General features: G+C 46.9%; 2 protein-coding genes across 6 annotated transcripts; both read left to right on the top strand.

Annotated features, from left to right (window-relative positions):
- The first annotated feature begins 1,437 nt into the window (after window positions 1-1,437).
- Window positions 1,438-13,497, top strand: brpf1 (bromodomain and PHD finger containing, 1). 5 transcript variants are annotated; one of them, XM_068597615.1, is made up of 16 exons: window positions 1,438-1,656; window positions 2,859-3,643; window positions 3,969-4,158; window positions 4,257-4,544; window positions 5,080-5,600; window positions 5,759-6,017; window positions 6,113-6,244; window positions 6,734-6,862; window positions 7,449-7,890; window positions 8,711-9,019; window positions 9,428-9,706; window positions 9,793-9,940; window positions 10,872-11,005; window positions 11,269-11,321; window positions 11,428-11,582; window positions 12,527-13,497. In XM_068597615.1, exons 2-16 carry the CDS (start codon window positions 2,904-2,906, stop codon window positions 12,708-12,710), a joined length of 3,963 nt encoding a protein of 1,320 aa, XP_068453716.1. In that variant the 5' UTR covers window positions 1,438-1,656; window positions 2,859-2,903; the 3' UTR covers window positions 12,711-13,497. The 5 variants fall into 5 exon arrangements, with proteins under 5 accessions (XP_068453716.1, XP_068453720.1, XP_068453717.1 ...); XM_068597616.1 differs by lacking the exon at window positions 1,438-1,656 and adding an exon at window positions 1,888-2,031; XM_068597618.1 differs by lacking the exon at window positions 1,438-1,656 and adding an exon at window positions 2,043-2,286.
- A 2,137-nt stretch (window positions 13,498-15,634) lies between these two features.
- Window positions 15,635-22,021, top strand: LOC137800909 (interleukin-17 receptor E). Its single transcript, XM_068598279.1, has 17 exons — window positions 15,635-15,721; window positions 15,903-15,939; window positions 16,029-16,136; window positions 16,245-16,342; window positions 16,426-16,500; window positions 16,594-16,696; window positions 16,946-17,091; window positions 17,186-17,254; window positions 17,365-17,431; window positions 18,697-18,878; window positions 19,418-19,465; window positions 19,547-19,592; window positions 19,690-19,841; window positions 19,939-20,007; window positions 20,170-20,221; window positions 20,325-20,432; window positions 21,087-22,021. The coding sequence occupies exons 1-17, from the start codon at window positions 15,635-15,637 to the stop codon at window positions 22,019-22,021; spliced, it is 2,382 nt and encodes a 793-aa protein (XP_068454380.1).
- The last annotated feature ends 975 nt before the right edge of the window (window positions 22,022-22,996 follow it).

Below are 22,996 nucleotides of genomic sequence, written 5' to 3'. Positions count from 1 at the left end.
TTAATAAAAATTTAAATTAACGAGCGAGACGCTCACAAAGCAGTGTTATTGCGTTGTGGAAATGTTTGTTTATCTCCCAGGTTGCTTCGGGTGACAGCCTTTTTTTTATTTTCAGTAATGTATTGCAAAATTCAAATACTTGATGCGGGATATTTGCACAATATAAATCTCCCTTAATTCTAATCTATGTTAAAGAGTTTCCTACACTGTATATAGTGGGTTTCACTGCCTTTTTTCCTCTCCTGTCACTGACCAGCATGGCCAAATGTTCATGTTCTACGAACGCAAAGACAAACAATACAGCTACAGTGGTTTCGATATTTCACAACGCCACAACACATGCAAAAGGTTACAGCATCCCAATTCTGCCAAGATGTGAATTGTACAGTTTTCTTGTAGTTTATATTTGTATTTTTTTGGGGGGGTGGGAGTGTTTGGAGGTGGTGGTGATGATGATGATGATGGCGGCGGTGGTGAGGGTTGTTTTGATGAATATTAATGCATCAATTCGGTTTGAATTGGCCTTTTATAGGATATTATGCAGAGTCCGTCTGCTTTGGTGACGTACTTCCAGTCGTAAGAGATTTCTGTTCTCTGTCACTTATATCTGGTTTTGTTCCACCTCCTCCTGCCGCCCAACTCTCGGCGAGCAGAGGAAGGAATACGTGTTGCATTCATTTGGACGCAGTGATCAGATGGAGGAGGAAGATGAGGAGGAGGAGGAGGAGTAGTTTTGACACTTCCTTCCTCTGCTCATCTCACTTCTCTCCCCACAACATTGCCCCCTGGTGAATACGCTCCGGTTGTCAAAAGGCTTGTATTCAAACGGTGTGGGATTGTTTCTGCCTGCTACTTGTCCCACTGCATTACCCCACTCTGCCCTGCTACACTCTAATCACAGACTGTATGTTCAGAAATAAATAAATATTATTTTGTGCTTGATGGTATGTTTTCATGTGGTTTTTATTGCCCTTTATTTTTATATGTATGTATGAATACATAGATAGATAGATATAGATATATCTTTTTATCTATCTATCTATCTATCTATCTATCTATCTATCTATCTATCTATCTATCTATCTATAGAGAGAGGGAGAGAAAGAGGTGGATGATTTTTTTTGTCTTAAGTATTTAAGTATTTGTATAGATTTATTTGAAAGTGCGACGCGCACTGGGACCACTTTTCCAATCCATCCGGCCGACATTTTTGAAACGAAGCCGCAGATTCGCAGAAATTACCCGTGGGAAATAATTGGCCCAGTAGAAACCATACAATTATTTTTTTTTAAAATTCAGTTAACATTCAGTTTATATTATTATAAAATGTTTGGTAAAAATGTCGTACTTTGCACCCAAAGCCGAGAAATATACCCTGCTTTTCGTGTGACGAATGTGCCGACGTGCGTCCGCCGCGTAACGTTACGGCGAAAACGGTTGCCCCTTTTGTTCAGCCGAGTTCTTGAATTATTCCCAACACAATGAAATGAAATCTGGATATTATGTTTTACAAACACACTTCACTTGCACCCGCGCGTCCCGCGAACCTCACCTGGGATTATCTCATGAATTAAAACCTGCAGAAACAAAAACAAAAAACGTCCGATTTGGTGTGAAGGTTCCCCGAAGCTCCGCAGTCCCGAGGAACGTGGAGTAGTAAGTGTTTATAACGTGATAACCTGATCGGTAGCGTTAAAACGAGTGAAGCCTGGGGTTGTGTGTGTTTTGTGTGCGTGTGGTGGGGATAGGGTGCATATTTTGACAGTGAAATCATAATGTTCGTGGTGATTTCAGTAAACAACTGTGCATCAAAGCCCCGCTGCACAATACAGCACGTTTAGCTGCGCTCTCCCCGTATTGCAGCGCGTTTTAAGAGCTGTTCGGGATCGATCGAGTACATTATTTGTGTCTGGCCGTGAAATTAAACACTGAACCTGCTCTTACGCGTCGCAGTAACGGCGGTAAACCTCGTGAAATGAGACGTTATTCTGTCATTTCGCTGCCTCGGAATCAGGGGATGTGACGCCCAGGGTGAGGTCATTGTGGAGGGAAACGCAGCAGAAGCTCGAATAATCATCTAAAGTTACATTTTCAGGAAAACGTGTGCAGCGTGTCTAACTTTGAACACCTGAAATATATAGAAATAAACACCACCGCGCATCCATGAAGGAGGCTAAACGGCTCGTCTTGTCTCGCGCAGTGTTAGCTCAACGTATATAGCACGCGACTTCAACGTTACCGAAACCGCGGCGGTTTGAGATTAATGGCTACTTTTTACGTTAACTCGTGAGTGAGCGGCATTGTTGTTGTTGTGTGTATTGTTGTTGTGTTTTTTTTTTTTTACGGGAGAGTGAACCGTGTGTTGTTGTTGTTGTTTGCTAGCTTGCCGTTAGCCAGCGAGCTAACGGCTGCAATGTTTCATTGTTTGAGTAGAAGAAGGAGGAAAAGCGTCAGCAAAATGCGACGGTTTACGTCCCATTAGTTAGTGTTTCTATTCGTGTTGGTTATTGCGTGTGTGTGTGCTTGTTTGTGTGTGTGTCTCTTGTGCACTGTTGTTCTACCCGGCTTTAAATCAGCTTGATTTTGCTGTCAGCTAAGCGTCGCTGCACGTTTTTAAGCAGGAAACAAGAGGCATAAATATTGACTTGAATTGCACCTGTCACTGGAGTACCCAAAGGGAACAATTTGTTTACTGCTGGGAGTTGGAGAAACGGTCACGTGACTGCACCATAACAGGTGCACAGCATGCAGACACGACTTAGAGGGGGGTGTCTCTCAAACCAGACTAATGTAAATGTGATTACATCTCTGCAAGTGATCCTCCAGCACAGTGCTCCTCTTGTGCTCTTCTCTTCCAGATGTAAACTAGAACAGCATCTGTCCCAGCAGTGGCTGTTGGCAGGATGGGGCTGGACTTTGATGTAAAGACGTTCTGCCACAACCTGCGGGCCACAAAGCCCCCGTACGAGTGCCCCGTGGAGACCTGTCGGAAGGTGTACAAGAGCTACAGTGGTATCGAGTATCACCTTTACCACTATGACCACGACAACCCAACTCCCGCGCAGGCGCTGCCCCAGAAGAAGAGGAAGGGACGGCCCCCTCGCGCCTCCTTGGCCGGGTCGGGGGACACGGACGACGGCGGCGGCAACGGAGGCGGAGGACCCGGGCACGGGGGGAACACGCCGGGTAGCCCCAACCGGTCGGATCACTCCCACTCCCCAGGCAGAGAGACAATGACCTACGCCCAGGCCCAGCGCATGGTGGAGCTGGAGTTTCAAGGACGCCTCCACCGCATCAGCATCTTCGACAACATCGACGTGGTGTCGGAGGAGGACAGTGACGCGGAGGACGCTCCCCCGTCTGGCACGGGTGTAGGCGGAGGGGTGTGCAACGGAAGCGACGGCGGAGCCGGCGGGAGCGAGTTAGGAGGTAGCGGAAAGGATCGGTCGGATATCCCGTCCTCCAATGGCGGCAAATCCACCCCGAAGTCTGGGAAGCACAAAAGCAAAGAGAAGAAGAAGGACGGCTCATCCCATCATCACAGCACTCAGTCCGGCCCCGCGGTCAAGCTCCCGGAGGCGGTGTTCCGAGAACTGGACCAAGAGAGACCTGATGCCCCCGCTCGACCATTATCATACTACAGGTCTGCATTTCTTAATAATTATGAAGAAGGATTATTGGTAAATACATTGCAGGCAATTCAAGAATAAAGGCATATTTTTAAGGGGTGCACGTTTAGAGGAGGCATATTTGTTATGCTGAAATTTCTTATTAAATGAATACATATTTACGCAGTCAGACATCATTGTTTGTTTGCAGTTGTACACCTTGTTGTTGTGCATGTTTGAGTAAATTCATTCTGAACTCTGATTCCGCATATTAGGTAGATATTATTTCCTCTTCTCTGCAGAAAATTTAAGTTTGTGCTAAACCTAGACAAACACATTCTTCTCTTCTTTCCCACTCAGGTACATTGATAAGTCCGTGGAGGAGCTGGACGAGGAGGTTGAGTATGACATTGACGAGGAAGACTACATCTGGCTCGACATCATGAACGACAAGCGGCGGCGCGATGGCGTGACGCCTATCCCTCAGGAGGTCTTTGAGTACCTCATGGACCGCTTGGAGAAGGAGTCGTACTTCGAGAGCCACAACAAGGTGCCCGAACACGGAAGAAGAAGGGAAAAATACATTTTTTAACACAATCACAGAATTCATCCAACTCTAATCTCTATTTGTCTTCCCGTCTCCCTCAGGCCGACCCCAGCACTCTCATCGACGAAGATGCCGTCTGCTGCATCTGCAACGACGGAGAGTGTCAGAACAGCAACGTGATCCTGTTCTGCGACATGTGTAACCTGGCGGTGCACCAGGAGTGTTACGGCGTGCCCTACATACCGGAGGGCCAGTGGTTATGTCGCCGCTGCCTGCAGTCGCCGAGCCGAGCCGTGGACTGCGCCCTCTGTCCTAACAAGGGGGGCGCGTTCAAACAGACGGACGATGCGCGCTGGGCGCACGTAGTTTGTGCACTCTGGATCCCGGAGGTAAATCCACACACACATACTATGAAAGGGATGGGCGCTTTCAGAGAAAATGTAAATATTGCAATATTTTAGACCTCGGTGCTGGTGCATTTTACAAAATATTTACACAATTACATTTTTGGGATAAATAATCATCTGTAATGTGGACTACGTTTATAAAATGATATTACTTTACTGTTGTGTAGAATTTAAAACCAGGAAAAAACATCCAGAATCTTAAACAAAATACAGTCTTGTTATTGCCCATCCCTTCACCACTACATGCGTTCTTGATCGGAACGACATCATCATGCAGATGGTGAGGTGCTCTCTGCAGCTTTTAGGCTTTGATGGTTTTCCTTCAGAATTAGAGTTGCTTTTTCCTGCAGAGTGTGCATCAGGATTTAACCTTGTTAACTGATTGCATGTTAAGTGCAAGTGATTTAGTGCACCAAGTGATGGAAAAAACATCCTTGTTAATGTACAGTGAGTTGGTCTGTTGCCTCGTTACGACCCCGACCCTTCTGGAAAGTGAGTTTTTACTGCTTTCCCTCAGGTCTGCTTCGCCAACACAGTCTTCCTGGAGCCAATCGACAGCATCGAGCACATTCCTCCCGCCCGCTGGAAGCTCACCTGCTACATCTGCAAGCAGCGTGGTTCCGGCGCCTGCATCCAGTGTCACAAGGCCAACTGTTACACCGCATTCCACGTCACCTGCGCCCAGCAGGCGGGCCTCTACATGAAAATGGAGCCCGTCCGAGAGACCGGGGCCAACGGCACCTCTTTCAGCGTCCGCAAGACGGCGTACTGCGACATCCACACGCCGCCAGGGTCGGCCCGGCCTCTCGGGGGAGGAGTGGGCGGCGCCAGCATGGGTTCGTCCCACAGCGACGGAGAGCTGGACGACGACGACGAGCCCAGCATCTGCCAGGATGACGACTCCAAGGGCTGGAGCTCCGAACGAGCCAAGAGGGCAAAGGCCAAGTCCAGGCTGAAGATGAAGCGAGCGAGAAAGATCTTAGCAGAGAGGAGAGCGGCTGCGCCAGTCGTGTCCGTGCCGTGCATACCTCCCCATAGGTACGTACGCGCTACATGTATGATTCACCTAGGCTTGTTGTGTGTGCTCTAAGACGCACATGCCTGTTAACCTTCGCCGCTCTGTAAATCACTCGTACCCCCTGTGAGCGTTTGTGATTCGAGGTACACAATTTGAAGTGGCGTGCGTTTCTCTCCAGGCTGAGCAAAATCACCAGCAACCTGACGGTGCCCAGGAAGAGCCAGTTCATGCAGCGACTCCACAGCTACTGGACCCTGAAGAGGCAAAGTCGTAACGGCGTGCCGCTGCTACGCCGGCTCCAGACCCACCTGCAGTCCCAGCGGCATATTGAGCCCCCTCCAACACCGCCGCCACCACCGCCAACCCCACCACCGCCACCACCTCCACCACCACCACCACCTCCTCTGTCGCAACTTTCACCGGTGTCCTGCGCAATTGTAAACAAAACGCACACAGAAATGTCGTCGTTCTGTACTTTGCCTCGTTCAGCTGTGTAACATGTTTGAGGGTTTGTGTTGTGTTGGTGTCGCAGAGGGACACAGAGGAGAAGCATTCGGCTTTAAAGGAGCAGCTGAAGGTGTGGCAGAGGCTGAGGCACGACCTGGAGAGAGCCCGGCTCCTGGTGGAGCTCATCCGCAAGAGGGAAAAACTCAAGAGGGAGACGGTGAGACACAAATTACCTTTTTGTTTCCGTCACTAACTAATATCGAAACACATGCGTGAGCAGTAGCACCCTCATTTCCCGGTGAGCTGTGTGTGTCGCTTCCATGCGGGCAATGAAACGCTTTTTCAATAATTCGGTCCAAATTATTTTAAAAAATATTATACAATGTAAAAGCCATTTTTAGCGGTTTCACCAATATAATGTCTTTCCAGTTTTTCTTCAAGGGTTAATAATTGGTTGTGGTCAGGTTTTTTGGATGGGAGACATCTCAGAATCCTCCGCAAACAGCAACACATTCATTAGCTCCAACACGCAGTAAACAACACTTTCCTTCTTTACTCGCTCCTTAGTAGAGTCACACCTGGGCATGTGAGCACATGCCAACACTTCTCCGTGCACAATAAGTTCTTTGCTCCATGGATTTATTTTGTGTTTTCTGTATTCGGTCAGCGGGTGTGCATTGTTAAGAGACCTGCTGTCTGTGTTCAGATTAAAGTGCAGCAGATGGCGCTAGAGATGCAGCTGACGCCTTTTCTGGTGTTGCTGAGGAGCACGTTGGAGCAGCTGCAGGAGAGAGACATTAACAACTTTTTCACTGAGCCTGTGCCGCTGGCAGAGGTAAACGCACACATTCACTCACGCCCTGAAGGTTCGTTTTAACAACCTGATCACATCACATTGAATAAGTGTATACTGTATTTTTAATTGCACTTTCCTCCATTTTCGTGAAAGCGATATCTCAGGAGATCCTTCAGCTAATTTCTTCTAATTTGGCACAAAGTGTGTGACCTGAAGAATTTGGTGGTCAAAGGTCAAGGTGACCTCACTAGAAGTGTTTGGCTATAGCTCAAGAATTTAGACGCTAATTATGACAGTTTCACAGCAACATCTAATGAGATAAAAAATATGAAGTTGATGAACTGCAACATGGCTGCCATAGAACCATGAGGTGGTAATTCTAGTAAATGAATGTAGTTATCATAATAATAAACTAATTATTTGTAGAAAATGCAGACTATCTTTGATATAATTCTTTACCAATTAAATTGGAAGGATTCTCGCTGAAAATGTTTGTTTATGTTTTATGTTCCCGTCATCTCATACTGACAGCGGCATCAGAATGACAGTATCGGTCCGGTCGGTGTTCTTCTACACACTCGGATCGGTTCACGTCTCTGCCTGATCTTTCCCTTCTGCTCTCCAGGTGCCAGACTACCTGGACCACATCGACACGCCGATGGACTTCCAGACGATGTGGAACCTGCTGGAGTCCCACCACTACCTCACGTTCGAGGCCTTCGAGTCCGACTTCGGCCTCATCGTCAACAACTGCCTCAAGTACAACGCCAAGGACACGGTCTTTTACCGCGCCGCCCTACGGCTCAGGGAGATGGGCGCGGCCGTCATACGGACTGCCAGGCGCCACGCTGAGCGGATAGGCTTCGACTACGAGGCCGGCATACACCTCCCCCGAGAGCCGAGCCCGGAGAGCCAGCGGGACCAAGACCGGGACCGAGAGAGGGAGCGCGACCGAGAACGAGAGCGGGAACGGGAACGGGAGAGAGAGCGGGACAGGGACCGAGAACGGGACAGAGAAAGAGACCGAGACAGAGAACTAGACCGGCCGTTGTCCTCTAATGAAGATGGTGAGTTACTATTTTCACTTTGGTGTAGATTAGAATGAACAACATGACAGAGTTACAACACATTTAACGCATATAATGAGTAGAAGGCATGATGAAAAAGTTACAACTACCAATAACAGCAGCAGTGGATTTATTAGTAGTAAATATGATAATACAAGCAGTAATGGTATTGGTAAAAGTAATAGCGATGCAACTAATAATAATACATTCTATTAATAGCAATAGCAGTAGTTTCAATCACTGGAACAGCAATACATATACAGTGTATCCGGAAAGTATTCACAGTGTTCACTTTTTCCACATTTTGTCATGTTACAGTCTTATGCCGAAATGGATTAAATATTTTTTTTCTACACACAACAACCCATAATGACAAAGAGAAAAAAAGATTTGGGGATTTTTTTGCAAATCTATTAGAAATAAAGAACGGAAACATAACATGTACATAAGTATTCACAGCCTTTTGTGGGAAAAGTGAAGCGCTGTGAATACTTTCCGGATGCGCTGTACGTGGAGTAAAAAAAATGATATTTGGCGCAGTGATGCATATTGGCCAGTAGGTGGTGCAGGACATTCATTCAGTTCAGTTGCTCTCTTTACTACTTTTGTTCACAACCAACCTCAATAAATCCGTCTTTACCAGACACATAAATATTTAGTATTATGTTATCAGATGTTGCCCTCTCCCCTCCCTTTGTGTGTTTCCACTCATTTGCCCCCTCCACTCTTCCACCCCCACCTTGATTGTTCTCACTATCTTTCTTTCAGTCTCCGAAGGTGTTTTTTAACGGCCTTTCTCCCCCACCCCTGCCTCCCACAGAGCTGCTCCTGCCGGAGAACAGGCGGCGGCTCCCGCTGGAGGAACAGCTGCATTACCTGCAGGCGCGTCTGGACGAGGTCAGCTTGGGGAAGCACAGCATCGGCCAGTCGCGCAGAGCCAAAGCTCTGAGGAAAGAGATCAGCGTCATCAAGAGGAAGCTCGCGCACCAGCGGGAGGGCGGCTCCGGCATCGGGGGCCGGGAGGCTGCCGGAGGCGTCGACCGGGGTTCCTCCCTCCCGCACCACCCGTCCTCCTCGGGACACCACGACGAAGGGGGAGAAAGCAGCAGCCAGGAGATCGGTGGGAAAGGTGCGTGTGTGGAAAGATGTAAAGCATCGTTGGTGTGCAGAAAAAAAATATTATACTTATAAATACTATACGTGGGTGGATGGATGCATGTGTGAGTGGATGGGGAAATTTGTTTGTTCCGGTATCAAGGAAGACTAAAAATATCAGAAATTACTCAATATACAAAACCGTGAAGTGCAATGATTTAGAAAAAAACAACAATAAAAGCACAAAAATGTAAGTGGATGTATAAAGAATGTACAGTGGCTAACTTGACAACATAAACAAAGTTGTTATTTATATATATATATATATATATATATATATATATATATATATATATATATATGTATATATATATATATATATATATATATATATAATTTTCTTTTTTTATTTTAATCTATAAACCCTCCCTCCTCCTCCCAGATATGAACGTGTCCTCGTCTGCCCTGGCACCCGAGGTGGGCCGTCGGACATCCGTCCTCTTCTCCAAGAAGAACCAAAAGATGGCCGGACCCCCCAAAAGACCCGGGCGCCCCCCCAAGAACCGGGACATTGGCTATGCCGGGCCGGGCTTGGGCCAGAGCCCCATCGGGCCCCCTCAGCTGCCAATGCTGTCCCCGAGCCGGCAGAGGAAGAGGCCCCGCAGCCCCCGCAGCAGCTCTAGCTCGGACAGCGACAGCGACAATGACGACATGCTGCCGGGTACGCGACACAAAGCCATCATAAAACTGTGAACGCAATTTGTTTTTAACCGCACACACACTCACGCTACCTCTCTTTTTCCTCAGGTTTGCCGAGTAATGGTTTCGATGGAAGAAACCAGCCGGTAACGGAGAGCTTCCGTGTTTACAGGAGCGAGTCTCGACTCCCTCGCTCCAGCTCAGACTCCGAGTCCACGACCAGCAGCAGCAGCAGCGCCGCCTCCGACAGGACCAGGTGACTAGAGCACAGACGTCAGTCCGGTGTTTATCTTTACGGCTCAAGTCTACGGGCGTTCTTATCAGCCCTGTCGTCAGAACAGTTTCCTTTCAGGTGAATCCAGAGTTAGAGATTGTCAGCCGTTAGATAGTATGTCAGCCCGGTGTGGTGGTGAGTTCCTCATCTAGGCAAAAAAAACAACAAATTAATCCAGCTATAAAGGAACGAATCGGCTTTTTGCTAAATACAAATATTTGCTTTCTGGTGACTTCCTACATCTGTGACCCCAAAAGAAAGAAAGACGCAGGCCAATAATTACTCTTTTAACACGATTTTGAACTTTAAAACATGTTGCAGCGAACTTTAAAACCTCTCTTTTAAGGTTTTAAGTTAAATTTCATTCACTTGAGGAGGTTTAACTTTGTTTTATTGAGGTGGATTGAGCAAAACAATCAAGTTCATCAAAGAAAGACAAACTGACAAACTGGGACACAACTGAGTTTTATGATGCTGAAGTTCATCTCAAGATACCTGTTTGACAAGGAAACTGTTCTGGATTAAAGAGAACTGTTGATTTCTCTTTTTTTGTTCCTTATTTTTGAACAAAGTTTTTCCTTTTCTGTGTTGTTCATGCTTTATTGCTCCATTAATTTGAGAAATGAGAGCTCTGCCGAGTCATCGCGAGTATCGTTCGGCTCACTGACCGACTCCTTAAACAATGTTTTGTTATCGGGACACAGTTGGATATATTTATTTATTTATAATTGTGTCGGCATATTGATATTTATAACTGCTAAGGGTAGTTCTGTGCTTACATGTATGCTGTATTGTTTAGCGAGTAGTTTCCTGGTTGATTATGCCAATAGTCAATAACGTCTTTTGGCCCGTCAGAAGGTGAAACTTAAAGGTCGATGGCTCCTGACTGTCTCGTCTTCCTCGTCTCTCTCAGCACGACCCCCTCCAAGCAAGGCCGAGGGAAGGCGTCGTTCTCCCGCTCCGCCTTCCAGGAGGACAGCAGCGAGGAGACGTCGGGCACCGAAAACGACTCCTACTCCGTCGGAGGATCCCGGACTGTTTCACATTGTAAGCACGCTCTCACGTCCTCGAAAGACCGCACGCGCTCACGTGTACGTGTGTCAGTGCGTACAAGAAAGAAAAAGACATCCTCTTTATGGAGGCAGTGGGCGTCTTCTCGGAGGGATTTGAATGTGAATGGAGTTGATTATTCCGCAATATCTTTGAGTCTGTGACCCGTCTGATTTGACGGCCGCCATCAATTCATTGATCATCGGTTGCGCTATGGTGACAATCTGCTGGATGACCTGATGACTGTTCTTCTCTTGAAGCTCTGGACCTGGTGTGGGCCAAGTGCAGAGGCTACCCCTCCTACCCGGCGCTGGTGAGACACAAGCGGACGCCGCAAAAACAGCACCAATTCAGCGCATTGTGCCGGGCCGATGAACGAATGTCTAACGCTCCTCTCGACCTCTCTCGTCTGCCTGCAGATAATCGACCCGAAGATGCCCAGGGAGGGGGTGTTCCACCGGGGCGTCCCGATACCCGTCCCCCCGCTGGATGTGCTGAAGCTCGGGGAGCAGATGACGCAGGAGGCCAGGGAGCACCTGTTCCTGGTGCTGTTCTTTGACAACAAAAGAACATGGTCAGCACTCCGGGTCTCTTTTTTTTCATGTTCACTAATTGTCACTGCATCATCAAGTTTGTTTCTTCTTTGTTTGTTCTCTCTGACATCCTGTCTTTTTTTTCTCTTCCTCCTCGTCTTCAAAAAATGATGAGCACAGCAAAACGCAAAGCAACAAAAGGCTTCTGTTGTTACTGGATGTGTGCACACAATAAGTCTTGTTACGTGGCAGTAGTTCAAAGGAAGCTGCAGAATTTAGGGCAAACAGGTTTTTTGAAAGAAAAAAAAAAGAAGAAAAAAAAAAAGGGTCATATTTTAGGTCACCGTGTACAAATGTTCACGCTTTGCTTTTTAAGTTGAAAGAAAAACAAACGTGCACCTCCTTTCAGGTCTCTCAAAGACCGGGTTGGGCTGCAAGAGCGTTGATCATGGTCTGCGAATATACCTTCTTCCATAGTGTTTTATTCATTTTTTCATATTTAATATCTGCGGTACATGCTTGAGCCACAAATGCGTCGTTCTGATACTTGAAGCCGACTTAAAACATTGGAACTGATGAGCGAGGGCGTGGCTGCATTCAGTTTGACAGGAAATGGAAGAAAAAGAAAAAGATTTTCTCTCATTTATAAAGTATTTAACTTGTTTATATGTTAATAAAACACTTTAAACAAAGTTGCGATGTATCAGATGTACGTCGCTGCTTTACTATTTATGATGATGTGGAAACGGCGGTAAAAATCCTAGTTCATTTACGCACAAATTTACTCTTTTTGGCGGCCTTTGGAGAATTTGAGCGCGATGATTTGTCTTTTCTTTTGTATGTTCCCCAGATAAATAGTTTGGGAGACACTGCTCCAAAGTTCTTTGACGTTTCTGCCGAGGCTTTTGTTTAGTTTCACCTCAAAATTCTTCTGTCCCCACTGTTTGATCGGAACGTGACGTAACACGCGCCTCTGTGTTTTTAGGCAGTGGCTGCCGCGCTCCAAGCTGGTGCCGCTCGGCGTGGACCAGGAGCTGGACAAGGAGAAGATGCTGGAGGGCAGGAAATCCAACATCCGCAAGTCGGTGCAGGTGGCCTACCACCGGGCCATGCAGCACCGCAGCAAGGTGCAGGGAGACCCCAGCAGCGAGACCAGTGACAGTGACTGAAAGAAAAGCAAGAAGAAGGAAAAAAAAGCACACGCACGTCGTGGAGTTCCTCCATCGAGAGCACATCCCTCCATCACGGATCACGAGGAACAGTGCCGGTAGCACAGAGGGGAGCGGACGGGGGGGGAAAGAAAAGAAATGTCCACTACATTGGCCCCTCAGACAAAACACGCATCATGCACACTAAACCGTATTTAATCTGACATGTAAAATATTGTATTTAAGAGAATTGAAATTGAAATATTAATAATAATAATAATAATAATAATGATGATGATGATGGGGGAGAAAAAATGCTGTTGTTCAGAATCGCCAAACAAAAAAATATTCCTCGTTTTGTGGTGGATATGTTTTATAAACGAGACGACGGTTCACAGACTCGTCCGTTCGACCTCCTCTCGGGGACCCGGTGCTCGCGTGCCGCGGTCCGGCAGCGGAGCACAACGAGAGACCGCCGGCACGCCAACGATAATGTTATTTATTCTGCTTGCACTCGAACAAGGTCGAAACGAGCGCCCCCTTCTTTTTTTTTAAAATCATGGACTACTTCTAATCACTCCGGCTGCGCAAAGACATTGTGCGGTCCTCTCCGTCGCTCTGTGTTCATCATGTCTCCTGTTTTTTTTACGTTTTTGTTTGTTGTTGTTGACGTGCGTCTGTCAACGCCGTCAACGGATAACGAGGACTAAACTGAAACGCGCGACCGCCTCCCGGCCTGTCTTAGACTCAGGCGGATGGCTTTAGAACTTTTATATATACAGATTGCATAAAAGATAGAAGTTTAATAATAAAAAAAAAAGAGTTGAGTTTTTTAAACTTTGTGGTGGTGACTGTGTGTCTGCGGTTCGGAGAAGGAGGGGGTGGTTGTGTTAGTTCCTGGTTGTGTAGAACATCCTTTTGTCTAATTTTATATTCTTATTGCCACTTTCCTAAGAAACTGACTCACAGGTCTCAAGATTTCTTATCTCTGATGCTGAACTTCCTCGTTTATATTCATCGTGTTGCAAACCTTCTGATACCTCAGAGCGTTGCATCACGGTAAATATAAAGAGGCCTTGGTATTAGTTCAGGTTTTTTGCGCCTTTCCTTTTATGGTACACCCAGTTGCATAACACACTGGTTCTACTAGTCAGGCAGCCTTTAAACAAACACTTGCAGAGGTTGCCAGATGCCCCTTGTGTGTGTTGTGTGAATATCTTTAACGAAATGTTAAAGAGTGAGTTGGTTGGACCTGATTATGAGAAACATTGATCCCTGATTGTTTAGTTTGACTCTTTAAAATGTGCCCAAAGTCCAAACATCCTCCCAGTGCACTTCCCACAGGCTCACTGACTGTCACCATCATCACTTAGCTATACGTGAGCTCATTTGTGAATTTCCTCTCCCCCCCGAACCAGAGATTTTGATCAATATTTCCGCCCTCCACCCCCAACTGGAACACCCGCCGCCTCACCACAACGTCTCCGTCTTCAGATTTTGCCACCAGCTCCTCTGAGACAAAAAAGGCGTCTCGCTTCCTGTCCCTGAAAAACACTCAACGTGACTGGAAACAACAGATAAGCGTCAGCAGGCGGTTTGCGAGAGAACGCTCTTGACGCAGGAGCCTCTGTGACCCACTGCTGTGTGTGTGTGTGGCAACCTGACTCAATTGTTTTGCAACCCAAAAGCTCAGTTTGAGCTTTTCACTTCTAACATCGATATGGCAACCTGCTCTGTGTACACACACACACACACACACACACACACACACACACACAATAACTCATGGGTTAGGAAGCAGTACACATACCAGGAATTAGACTCACTAGTTTGTTGCGGTTGCAGTGAGATTGTGTTGAGTGACTGAAATGAACCACAAAACCACAGTGACTTTATCAAGCAAAGCGATCTTGGCGGCAATGTACTCTTTACTTTTCTTAATGTTGATTTAAGTCACAAATAAGTAAGTTATTCTCAGAGGCACCCTGAGGGTTTCACGTTTTCTCCAATGACGTGCTCCTATCGGCACTTCATCAGGGTTTCTCAGGTAAAACATGGTAAGTGCTCTCCTACCATGTCAGAGGGCATACTCCTCCCCACCAGGAATGACTGGTGTCATATTTAAGCAGCTAAATACTACATTAAATATGATCAATACACTTGGCACCGTATTTATTATGGACATTATTTTAAAAAAAAAACCATGAGATGTCGCATCTCGTTTCATGGGGGTCCCTCAACGACCATTTGACAAAACATTCAACATTTAAAGAAAAAAGACAAACAATCTGACGCACACACGAAATACATGTATGAATAAAAGAAATGAGGCACACAAAAACAGCATGGAAATATATCGTTCTTTCATAGAAAAAAAAACTAACACAAGTAGGAGGTGTATACAGGTGAAATTAAATCATTATTGCAATTCGTAGCGCTGCAAGGGGCTCTCATCAGCTCTGTGAGAGACAGAATAGCCTTTTCCATCACTTCCTGACAGCTTCAAATAGTGGTGGGTGAGGAAACTAAATTTAAAAAGCAGCCATTATACGTCTGACCGGACACGCGCACTGCGGGTCCCCGTGGGAGTATTATTTTTTATGCTCTAAAATTTTCTCAGGAAGGTAAATGGTTGACGGAAGGCGGAGCTGAGGGAGGAAAGAAGTGCGTGTGTGTGTGTGTGTGTGTGTGTGTGTGTGTGTGTGTGTGTGTGTGTGTTTGTTTTTCTCTTCTTGAACAGACGCGCTCGCGCAGAACCTGAGAGCAGCAACGAGATAACCTGTCGCCTCCACGCGGGGACCCGCGCTCACGAGGACGCGCTGCATGCGCGGTACGTCGGTGCTCTGGAAACCTGGAAAGCTTTGGACTTCTGTAACTTTTTTTTTTTTTTTTTTAAACTTTTGTTGAAATTATAATTATGGGATCGTTTCCTCTTTCGAAGGCAAATGCGCTTTAGACGCGTCTGCGCCGCGCTGGCGCTCGTCGCCTTCGCGGCGTTTCCACTGCTGCTGGAGTGCTCCCCGAAATGTCACGTGAGTTGAACCCCTGTCAATATTATTACCAGCAGGTTTGATGACCTTCCAAAACACTAACTGGACGACTTACTTTTATTAAAGATGAGATTGATAAATGAACAAGGGGGTGGAAAATGAAGGCTGGACGCTTCCGAAACTAATTGTCTTTATGTTGGATTTGTTTTTCCTTCAACTGAAGGAGAAAGGAGGAAGCGGGCTTCAAAATGATACGTTTGGTAAGTTGTTTTATGCTCAAGTTGCTGTGATGGAGTGACAAACGCCTCCCGTGTCCCCCCGAGCTGCACTGACTCTCCTCTCTGTGCAGATCCGGCTGAGGGGAACTGTTCTGTGGAGCTGACCTCGGTCCTAACCCCGGCCTTCGGAGGGGTTTACTCCGAGTGCGTCACCGTCCGCGTCGTGCTGAGGCCCGAAGGTACACACGGTAGTGGAACCACATCGCTGAACAAAGCCCATTCGGTCCTCTCGTCCCGCACGAAGCACATTCCTAAATCATCTCTAAAAGCCGTCCATCTCTTCCCAGATTTCTGCAAGGCCCCGAAGATCGAAGTTCTCTCATCCGGACAGACGAATGAACTGAAGATAATCAGCCCCGTCTTGAAGAAAGACAGCACATCAAAGGTTTGCGCGCCCGCTGGTGCAACAATCTCAAAGTAGATCAACAAGGCTGGAACACGGCGTCATCTTTATTCTGTCTTTCTCAGTGTGCCAAGAAGAGACGGCCGGGAAAAACTGTCAAGTGCAACAGTAAGGGACTCGGCAGAGCCGGTTCCGCTCTGGTGAGACGATTATTCTTTTTCCTGGTTCCCACGTTGACAATAGACATTTCCCACGTTGATGATGCCGTCTTTATTCATGTATTGATTTCGCAGTGGGAGCTGGTACATGATTGCGTCGAGGCCGAAGCGAACGCCGTTGTTTCTGCTTCCTACAGCACGACGGAGAAAAGCTGCAGTGTCCGCTACAAAGTGCCAGGTACTGAAATGTGTGGATTCCTGGCAGCGGTTCACCACGTCTGACTGCGGCTTATGATTCACACTCTTTGTGTTCATGCTCGTCAATCACTGTCTGTACACCTCTGCAGAAACACTCGTATTTCTCTACTACAACCGATTGGGCAAGTTTTTTCCATTTTGATGCGTCACCCCCATCTGTATGTTTTGACCTGTCAGTGATGATTATACCCTGTCACCTTCTTCCTTGTGTGTGTGTGTGTGTGTTCAGATCCCATCCCAGACTTTGATCTGTCTGTGATCCGGTCGTCGAAAGTCATCGTCGTCGCCGTGAAGCCCGGCGACAAAGTTCACGCCAGATGGTGTTACCGGAAATATGCGATGGCCTGCGTGGCCGAAGACTCCCCTCTAATCACTGCAAGTGTCAGCGCGGCACATTTTATTTGTGCTCCTTCATTTGGACGCCCTCAAAGAGAGTTTAAACATAATTGGTGCGTTGTGGTTTTTCCAGATTGATCCGTCTCTGTCTGGATCCGCTCTTCTGAGCGTCCCTTACCTGCTGCCCTGTGTGTGTGTGCAGGTATTGAAAAAAAAAAAAACTCTGTGTTTTTCTTTTGCCGGCAAAATGATTAGGTCTTTAATAATAATGATCTTGTGTTCTGCCTGTGTGTGTCTCGTGTGTCTTGACAGGTGTACTACACCCGCACAGACTCCAGGCGGGATGTAAAGTGCCCGTTTCTGAATGAGAGCATCCCGGGTGAGTGTGACGGATGATTCACTAAAAATACAAATAAAACATCGTGCAGGGACTTTTTTTTTAAAAAACATTTTACCACATTTGTTTTGTTATTGATGACTGAGACACTTCGTCTTATGATTCAGAAAAACCAACCGGGTATCCCCCTCCCTTCTGTTGGTGGTGTCTTGTAGTTTTTAGATCTTGTAATAGTTCACAACCCTGTAATTTATTCCTCATGTCACTTCTAATGCGACACACGCACACAATCACACTTAAAATATGACTCATGTATGCATTCTGCAGTACGATAACCCCCTTCCTGCAGACGGGACAGATTACTGCCCACATCTCATAATGTTGTGATCAAGGGGCGTCCAAAAATGTGCCAAAAAAAACTTAGTGCGGTGCATTGAAACGCCTCACAGCGTTGCTACTGGTCACATAATGTACTTATCTCAAAAGGTAATCTATTTTCAACAAGACATCAGGAAGAAAACCTTGTGTTTGGCCTTTCACTAAAATTACAGACTTTCTTTCTCATTTTTTGTTGCGTTTGTTTTTTTGGTGTGTGTGTGTGTGTATGGGTGCGTGAAGGTTTTAGGACGTACAGGTGAAGGGAACTCAACGATAACTTTTTCCGAAACAATGCAACTGGCCTAAAAAAAAAACCCACTGACCTCATTGAGTAACTGTTTCCCTTTCAATTCAGTTGAATATGAATTCACAGAAATAGAGGAAATTGTTCCTACTGAGGTGCGGAACAGTTCAATATTTCGGGAAACCGGCCCATCTGCTTTCGGGGTTGCAGGAGTTCGTACCTCGTGTCTCGTTAGCGTGGGTCAAATGGCGAGCGTGGCTCTTAAAGGGCCGGCACATAACCCTCGTCGCACAGAGCAAAGCGACCCAATTTGAATGATAAGCTAAGCTAACAGTTGCTGCGCGGCCGTAGCTTCATCTTTACTGAGCGGATGAGATTAGATTAGATGCTCTCGGCAATGTGAGGGAACAAGCGTTGGCATTTCCCACGTTGCTCTACTTTCTCCTTACGAATACCCCCAAACTTCAGCACATGAAACCCAAACTATCTGCATGGCTCGACACCAGAAGGGATGAGAAAGTAATCTTCAATTTGTAAAAAAACACTGGTGTAATCGAGCCTTTTAAAAGCACACGTTTCCAAAGGTTTACCTACGACACAGTTTTCTTATCATTGGCGATGGTTCACCGCAACTGCAGTGGGTCACGTTGCCGTCGCTGTGCTCATCGCCTCGTTGCTTCCACAGACGTCAGAGACGTTTGGCTCTCCTCTGTTGTCACGCTGCACGAGTCGAGCGTGACCTGGAGCTCCTTGTGCTCCGCCGGCGACCTGAATCTCTCCACCGCCCTCTGCTGGAGGCAACACGAACATCTCTGCACGCCTTTCCCCAATGCCACCCTGAAGGAGACGGAAGATGGAGCCGACCTGGTGGGTTTTTGAGATTGCGAAAGCTTCACACAGGGCGGTAGGATGTGAGGGGAGGCGAACTGCATACTCTCAGCCAGGAAGGCGCTATTCAAGTCAATGCTGATTTATTAACTCAACCCATACCTCAGTGACTGCTCTTCAGTGGTTATTTTAACCAAAACGCTGACCTTTTCCTCAACCAAATACAGTACTTTTGTTGCCTCAACCTACCTGAGTTATTCCCTGTTTATACAGCTGATTTTTAAATGAAGTAAGAAAGTATAGACAACAGTACAGAGAAGATATCTACTATCTAATACTAACACGTGTTGAGAAACGGTCAAATAAACAAATAAAGGAGACCTTTCACTTCAGGGAGATAACTCGTTGGGCCAGTACAGAACTAGTTCAAGTTCAGTTTGCTTTTGGCAAAGTCTGGAGCAATGCCAGAAGCAGTCAAAAGATTTGGTTTCTGGAATAATTAGATACAAGTCTGATGTTGAGATTGGGTTTGGACTTTAGATATAAATGACTTAACACCTCCTGCGCCCCCTCAACAGATATATAACACGTCTGCGGTGGACAAACACCCTCAGATGTGTCTGCAGGTGAGAATCAGCCAAGTGTGACAAGTCCAGTTGCTTATGATTTAGTTGCAGAACATCACTTTTCTGTCTTCTTTCACACAGTTTTCTCTACAAGGCAGCGATCATATCTCTTGCCCCTTCTACGCCGGTGAGTCAAACAGGATGTCCCGCCCCCTCCCCTCAGTAGTCTCAATGCATCTCGTCTGTTTCCGTCTCCTGACTCCGTGTCTGCTCGTCCTTCGCAGGTATGTCCTCGTGGGAGGTGAATATCAGACCGGGCAGCAAGAGTGTGCACTTGTATCTCACCTCCTCTTTTCCCGCAACGTTCTCGGCTCAACTTTGCGTCCTCAGTGAGAGGGGGTGTTCTCCTGTGGGGCGCGTCCACTCTGTGACGATGGTAAGCACGCGTATGAGTTTGAGAAAGCTAAACAGAGAAACGGATGGTGTTTAACGTTAATGAACGTACGTTTGTGACTCTTATCTATTTTTTACAGGAAAGGAATTCGGCTGAAACAACGATGAACGTGCCGCTTCGCTTTCTTGCCGACGAGCCGTGTGTACAGGTAAAGTGCACACCTGGGAGAAAGTTGTTTCTGGCCTTCTCTCTCTCTCTTTCTCTCTCTTTCTCTCTCTTCTCTCTCTCTCTCTCTCTCTCTCTCTCTCTCTCTCTCTCTCTCTCTCTCTCTCTCTCTCTCCTCTCACTCGTTCCATCTGCTCTCCTGCAGGTGTGGCGGTCGGATCCGGCTCTTCACGGTCGACGAGTTCTGTGTCCGGACTGTGAGTTTTCTCAAGAGAAACACACACACAACCATTCGTTCATGAATGCATGCACGCACGCCTGCACAATAAAAATTAAACACAAACATCTCTGTTTCTGCAGACACGCACAACCGCTGTGGCTTGTATGCCGTGGCAGCTTTGGTATTTGTGGTTCTTGTTGCATTACTGGGAATTCTGATCCAGCGTCACGCCAAGATTGGAGCTGAAGGTTGGTTCTGTTACCTCCGTGTCTTTGAGTGGTTGCACGTCTCCATCTTCAGCTTATGAATACATTTAATTGCTCTATTGGATTCATTTGATTGGCACCTCATCGAAGTTTTGCTAAATGTACAAGATTCAAGATGTTTTTACTGTCATAAGCACAGATAACAGACAGTGATTATATACAAGGAAAAGGTTATTTTTTTTGGGTCCTCCTAACACAGAATTACAATAAACGTAAGGTAAAAAATAACGCACAAAATATAAAAGATGTAACAGTATTGCACAAAATATGATAATAGTATTGCTATGATAACTATAATCAAATATAATAATAGTATTGCTCATTGTATCTTTATACACTATGCATTGCTACAACATTGATACAATGTCCAAATATGGTCATGACATGAAGTCACAGCAGCCTGAAATCTACTACGAGAAACTTTCATTTAGAGTTGATTCTGGCGGTCCCTGTGGACGGACGTGGTAGTGCGCCGAAGGCCATCTCTCATTTTTTATTATTAAAATTATAATTAAATCGACACACCTGTGGTTTCATAACCAGTTTAAACGTAATTTGAAAAGGAATCATTTAAATTCCGCTGACAAATAATACGTATTTTTTCTTCTTTTTTTTCCTCCCCGGTCTTATCTGCAGGTTGGCTATTCATCCGGGAGCCGGTGTTGCTGGTGTGCTCGTCGGAGCAGTCGGCCCACATCTCTGCCGTGTGCTCATTAGCCTCCGTCCTGCAGGGAGAGCTCAGTGCCAAAGTGCACATGGCCCTGTGGGCCCAAAGCTCCCAAACGCAGGCCGGGGCCGGCGTAGCAGACCTGGGCCCGCTGCCCTGGCTGTACGGGCAGTGGGAAGCGGTGCGTGAGGCTCGAGGTAAAGTGCTGATTATCTGGAGTCCTGAAGCCACGAGGACCTATGAGAAGTGGAGGGACGAGAGTGCAAGAATGGATCCGAATGAGAGAACAATGGAGGATTGCAGCATCGCCGAAGCGGAAGAGGCTTTGAAATCAAACGAAAGAAGACTGGGGCACTGCAAAAAAGAGAAACCTGCAGCACCCGACGATAAAGACTGGAACGTCCGGAGGGAGCCCTCCTCGGTGATAGCGCCGGTGTTCGCGGCTGCTCTGGCGCGCCTGGAGGGGGCGCTGCAGGAGGGCAAAGGTCAAGGAGTGGCCCTCGTCTACTTCCAGGGCCTCTGCCACAGACGGGACATCCCGAAGAACTTCAGGCGGGTTCCGCGATACTGCTTGCCTCAGGATTTCCGAGGCTTGCTACAGGAGCTGGGAGGGATGAGGAGGCGGACGGGAACGGAAAAATTCCGGTGGCACTGCTGGCCCCGGCGGCTCCTGACCAAAGCGCTGTCCGTGTGGCTGGCGCGGCAGCTGACTAGAAGACTGCAAACGCTGCTGCCGCAGGCGCCGGGGAAGAAGACGCCAGGGCCGAGGGTCACGCCGTCGCTGAAGACGAAGCCGGTTAAGACTCGGGGCGGGCTCGAGTCGGCGGCGGCAGCGGCGGCCGACCAGGCGCGGCCGGGATCCGCGAAGGAGCGCCAGCCTCTCCGAGAGGCAGAGGAACGCTGATCTCCAGTTTTACGTGTTTGACGAGAGAGAGAGAGGGGGGGGGGTGGGGGCAGACTTTTGTTCTGCTGGAAACACGACACGTTCACATGAGACACGGGAGCCGGTGCTGCACTGCGGTCGCCTCAGGGAACAAACTTTTCATTACTTGACACCATCATGTTTAAAATAAAAGATAAAGGTCGCCTCTCGTTTTGCATATCAAGAGTTGGTAAATACCGCTGCATAAACGAGGCTCTTCCTGGGGGCTTTCATGACTGAAGCCATAGTGAACACTTGCAAGTTAATCTGGGAAGCATGATGTAAAATGTTGCAAATTACGCCCCGCTCTTCATGAATGCATTTATTGTTTGAACAACTAACGTTATGACTGCAGAATACAGGAACAAACAGGCTTTGGTTTTGTATAAACAGTGACGTCGAGCCAAAGGTGTCCCAAGATTTATACGAGGCAACGGGTGGAAAGATTACGCAACTGGCATCGAGATGTGCTCGACCATTTGCTTATGCAATCATGTGGTTATGTACTATTATTGTCTTTTAGTATAGAGACCAGTTATTCAATATATTCACACATACTACCTCTTAAAAACTGTATAAATCTGCATATAAAGAAGCATACTGCACTTCTTTAGAAAACAGTTGAATGGCATTAAAACATTTTTTATGATGGATAATAAAATGCTTTTTTATGCTTTATGACTAATTTATAATAATTAAAATTAGGTTACTTTTTTTTGGGAAACCTACTGCAGAAAAGTAGCAGTACGTCCGATGCATTCTCCTTCCTGCTGTAGGCTCCCCGTCCCCAGCGTTCCTCCAGACTCCTGGTACGTTCACCTTAAGACTTCATCTCCGGTACCTTTGTGACCCTTGAAAGTGAATAAGTGAAGCTCTCTGGTTAAGACCCGTACACTTGGTGTTCTTGGTTGAGAGCCGTAGATGTCGTTTCCCATGTGAGTTATTGTGAGTCAACAG

This window comes from Clinocottus analis, unplaced genomic scaffold, assembly GCF_023055335.1.
Source record: "Clinocottus analis isolate CAN_PGR_092001 unplaced genomic scaffold, fCliAna1.0.p SCAF_4, whole genome shotgun sequence".
Lineage (NCBI taxonomy): Eukaryota > Metazoa > Chordata > Actinopteri > Perciformes > Cottidae > Clinocottus > Clinocottus analis.
This window is presented reverse-complemented; position numbering and strand designations above follow the sequence as displayed.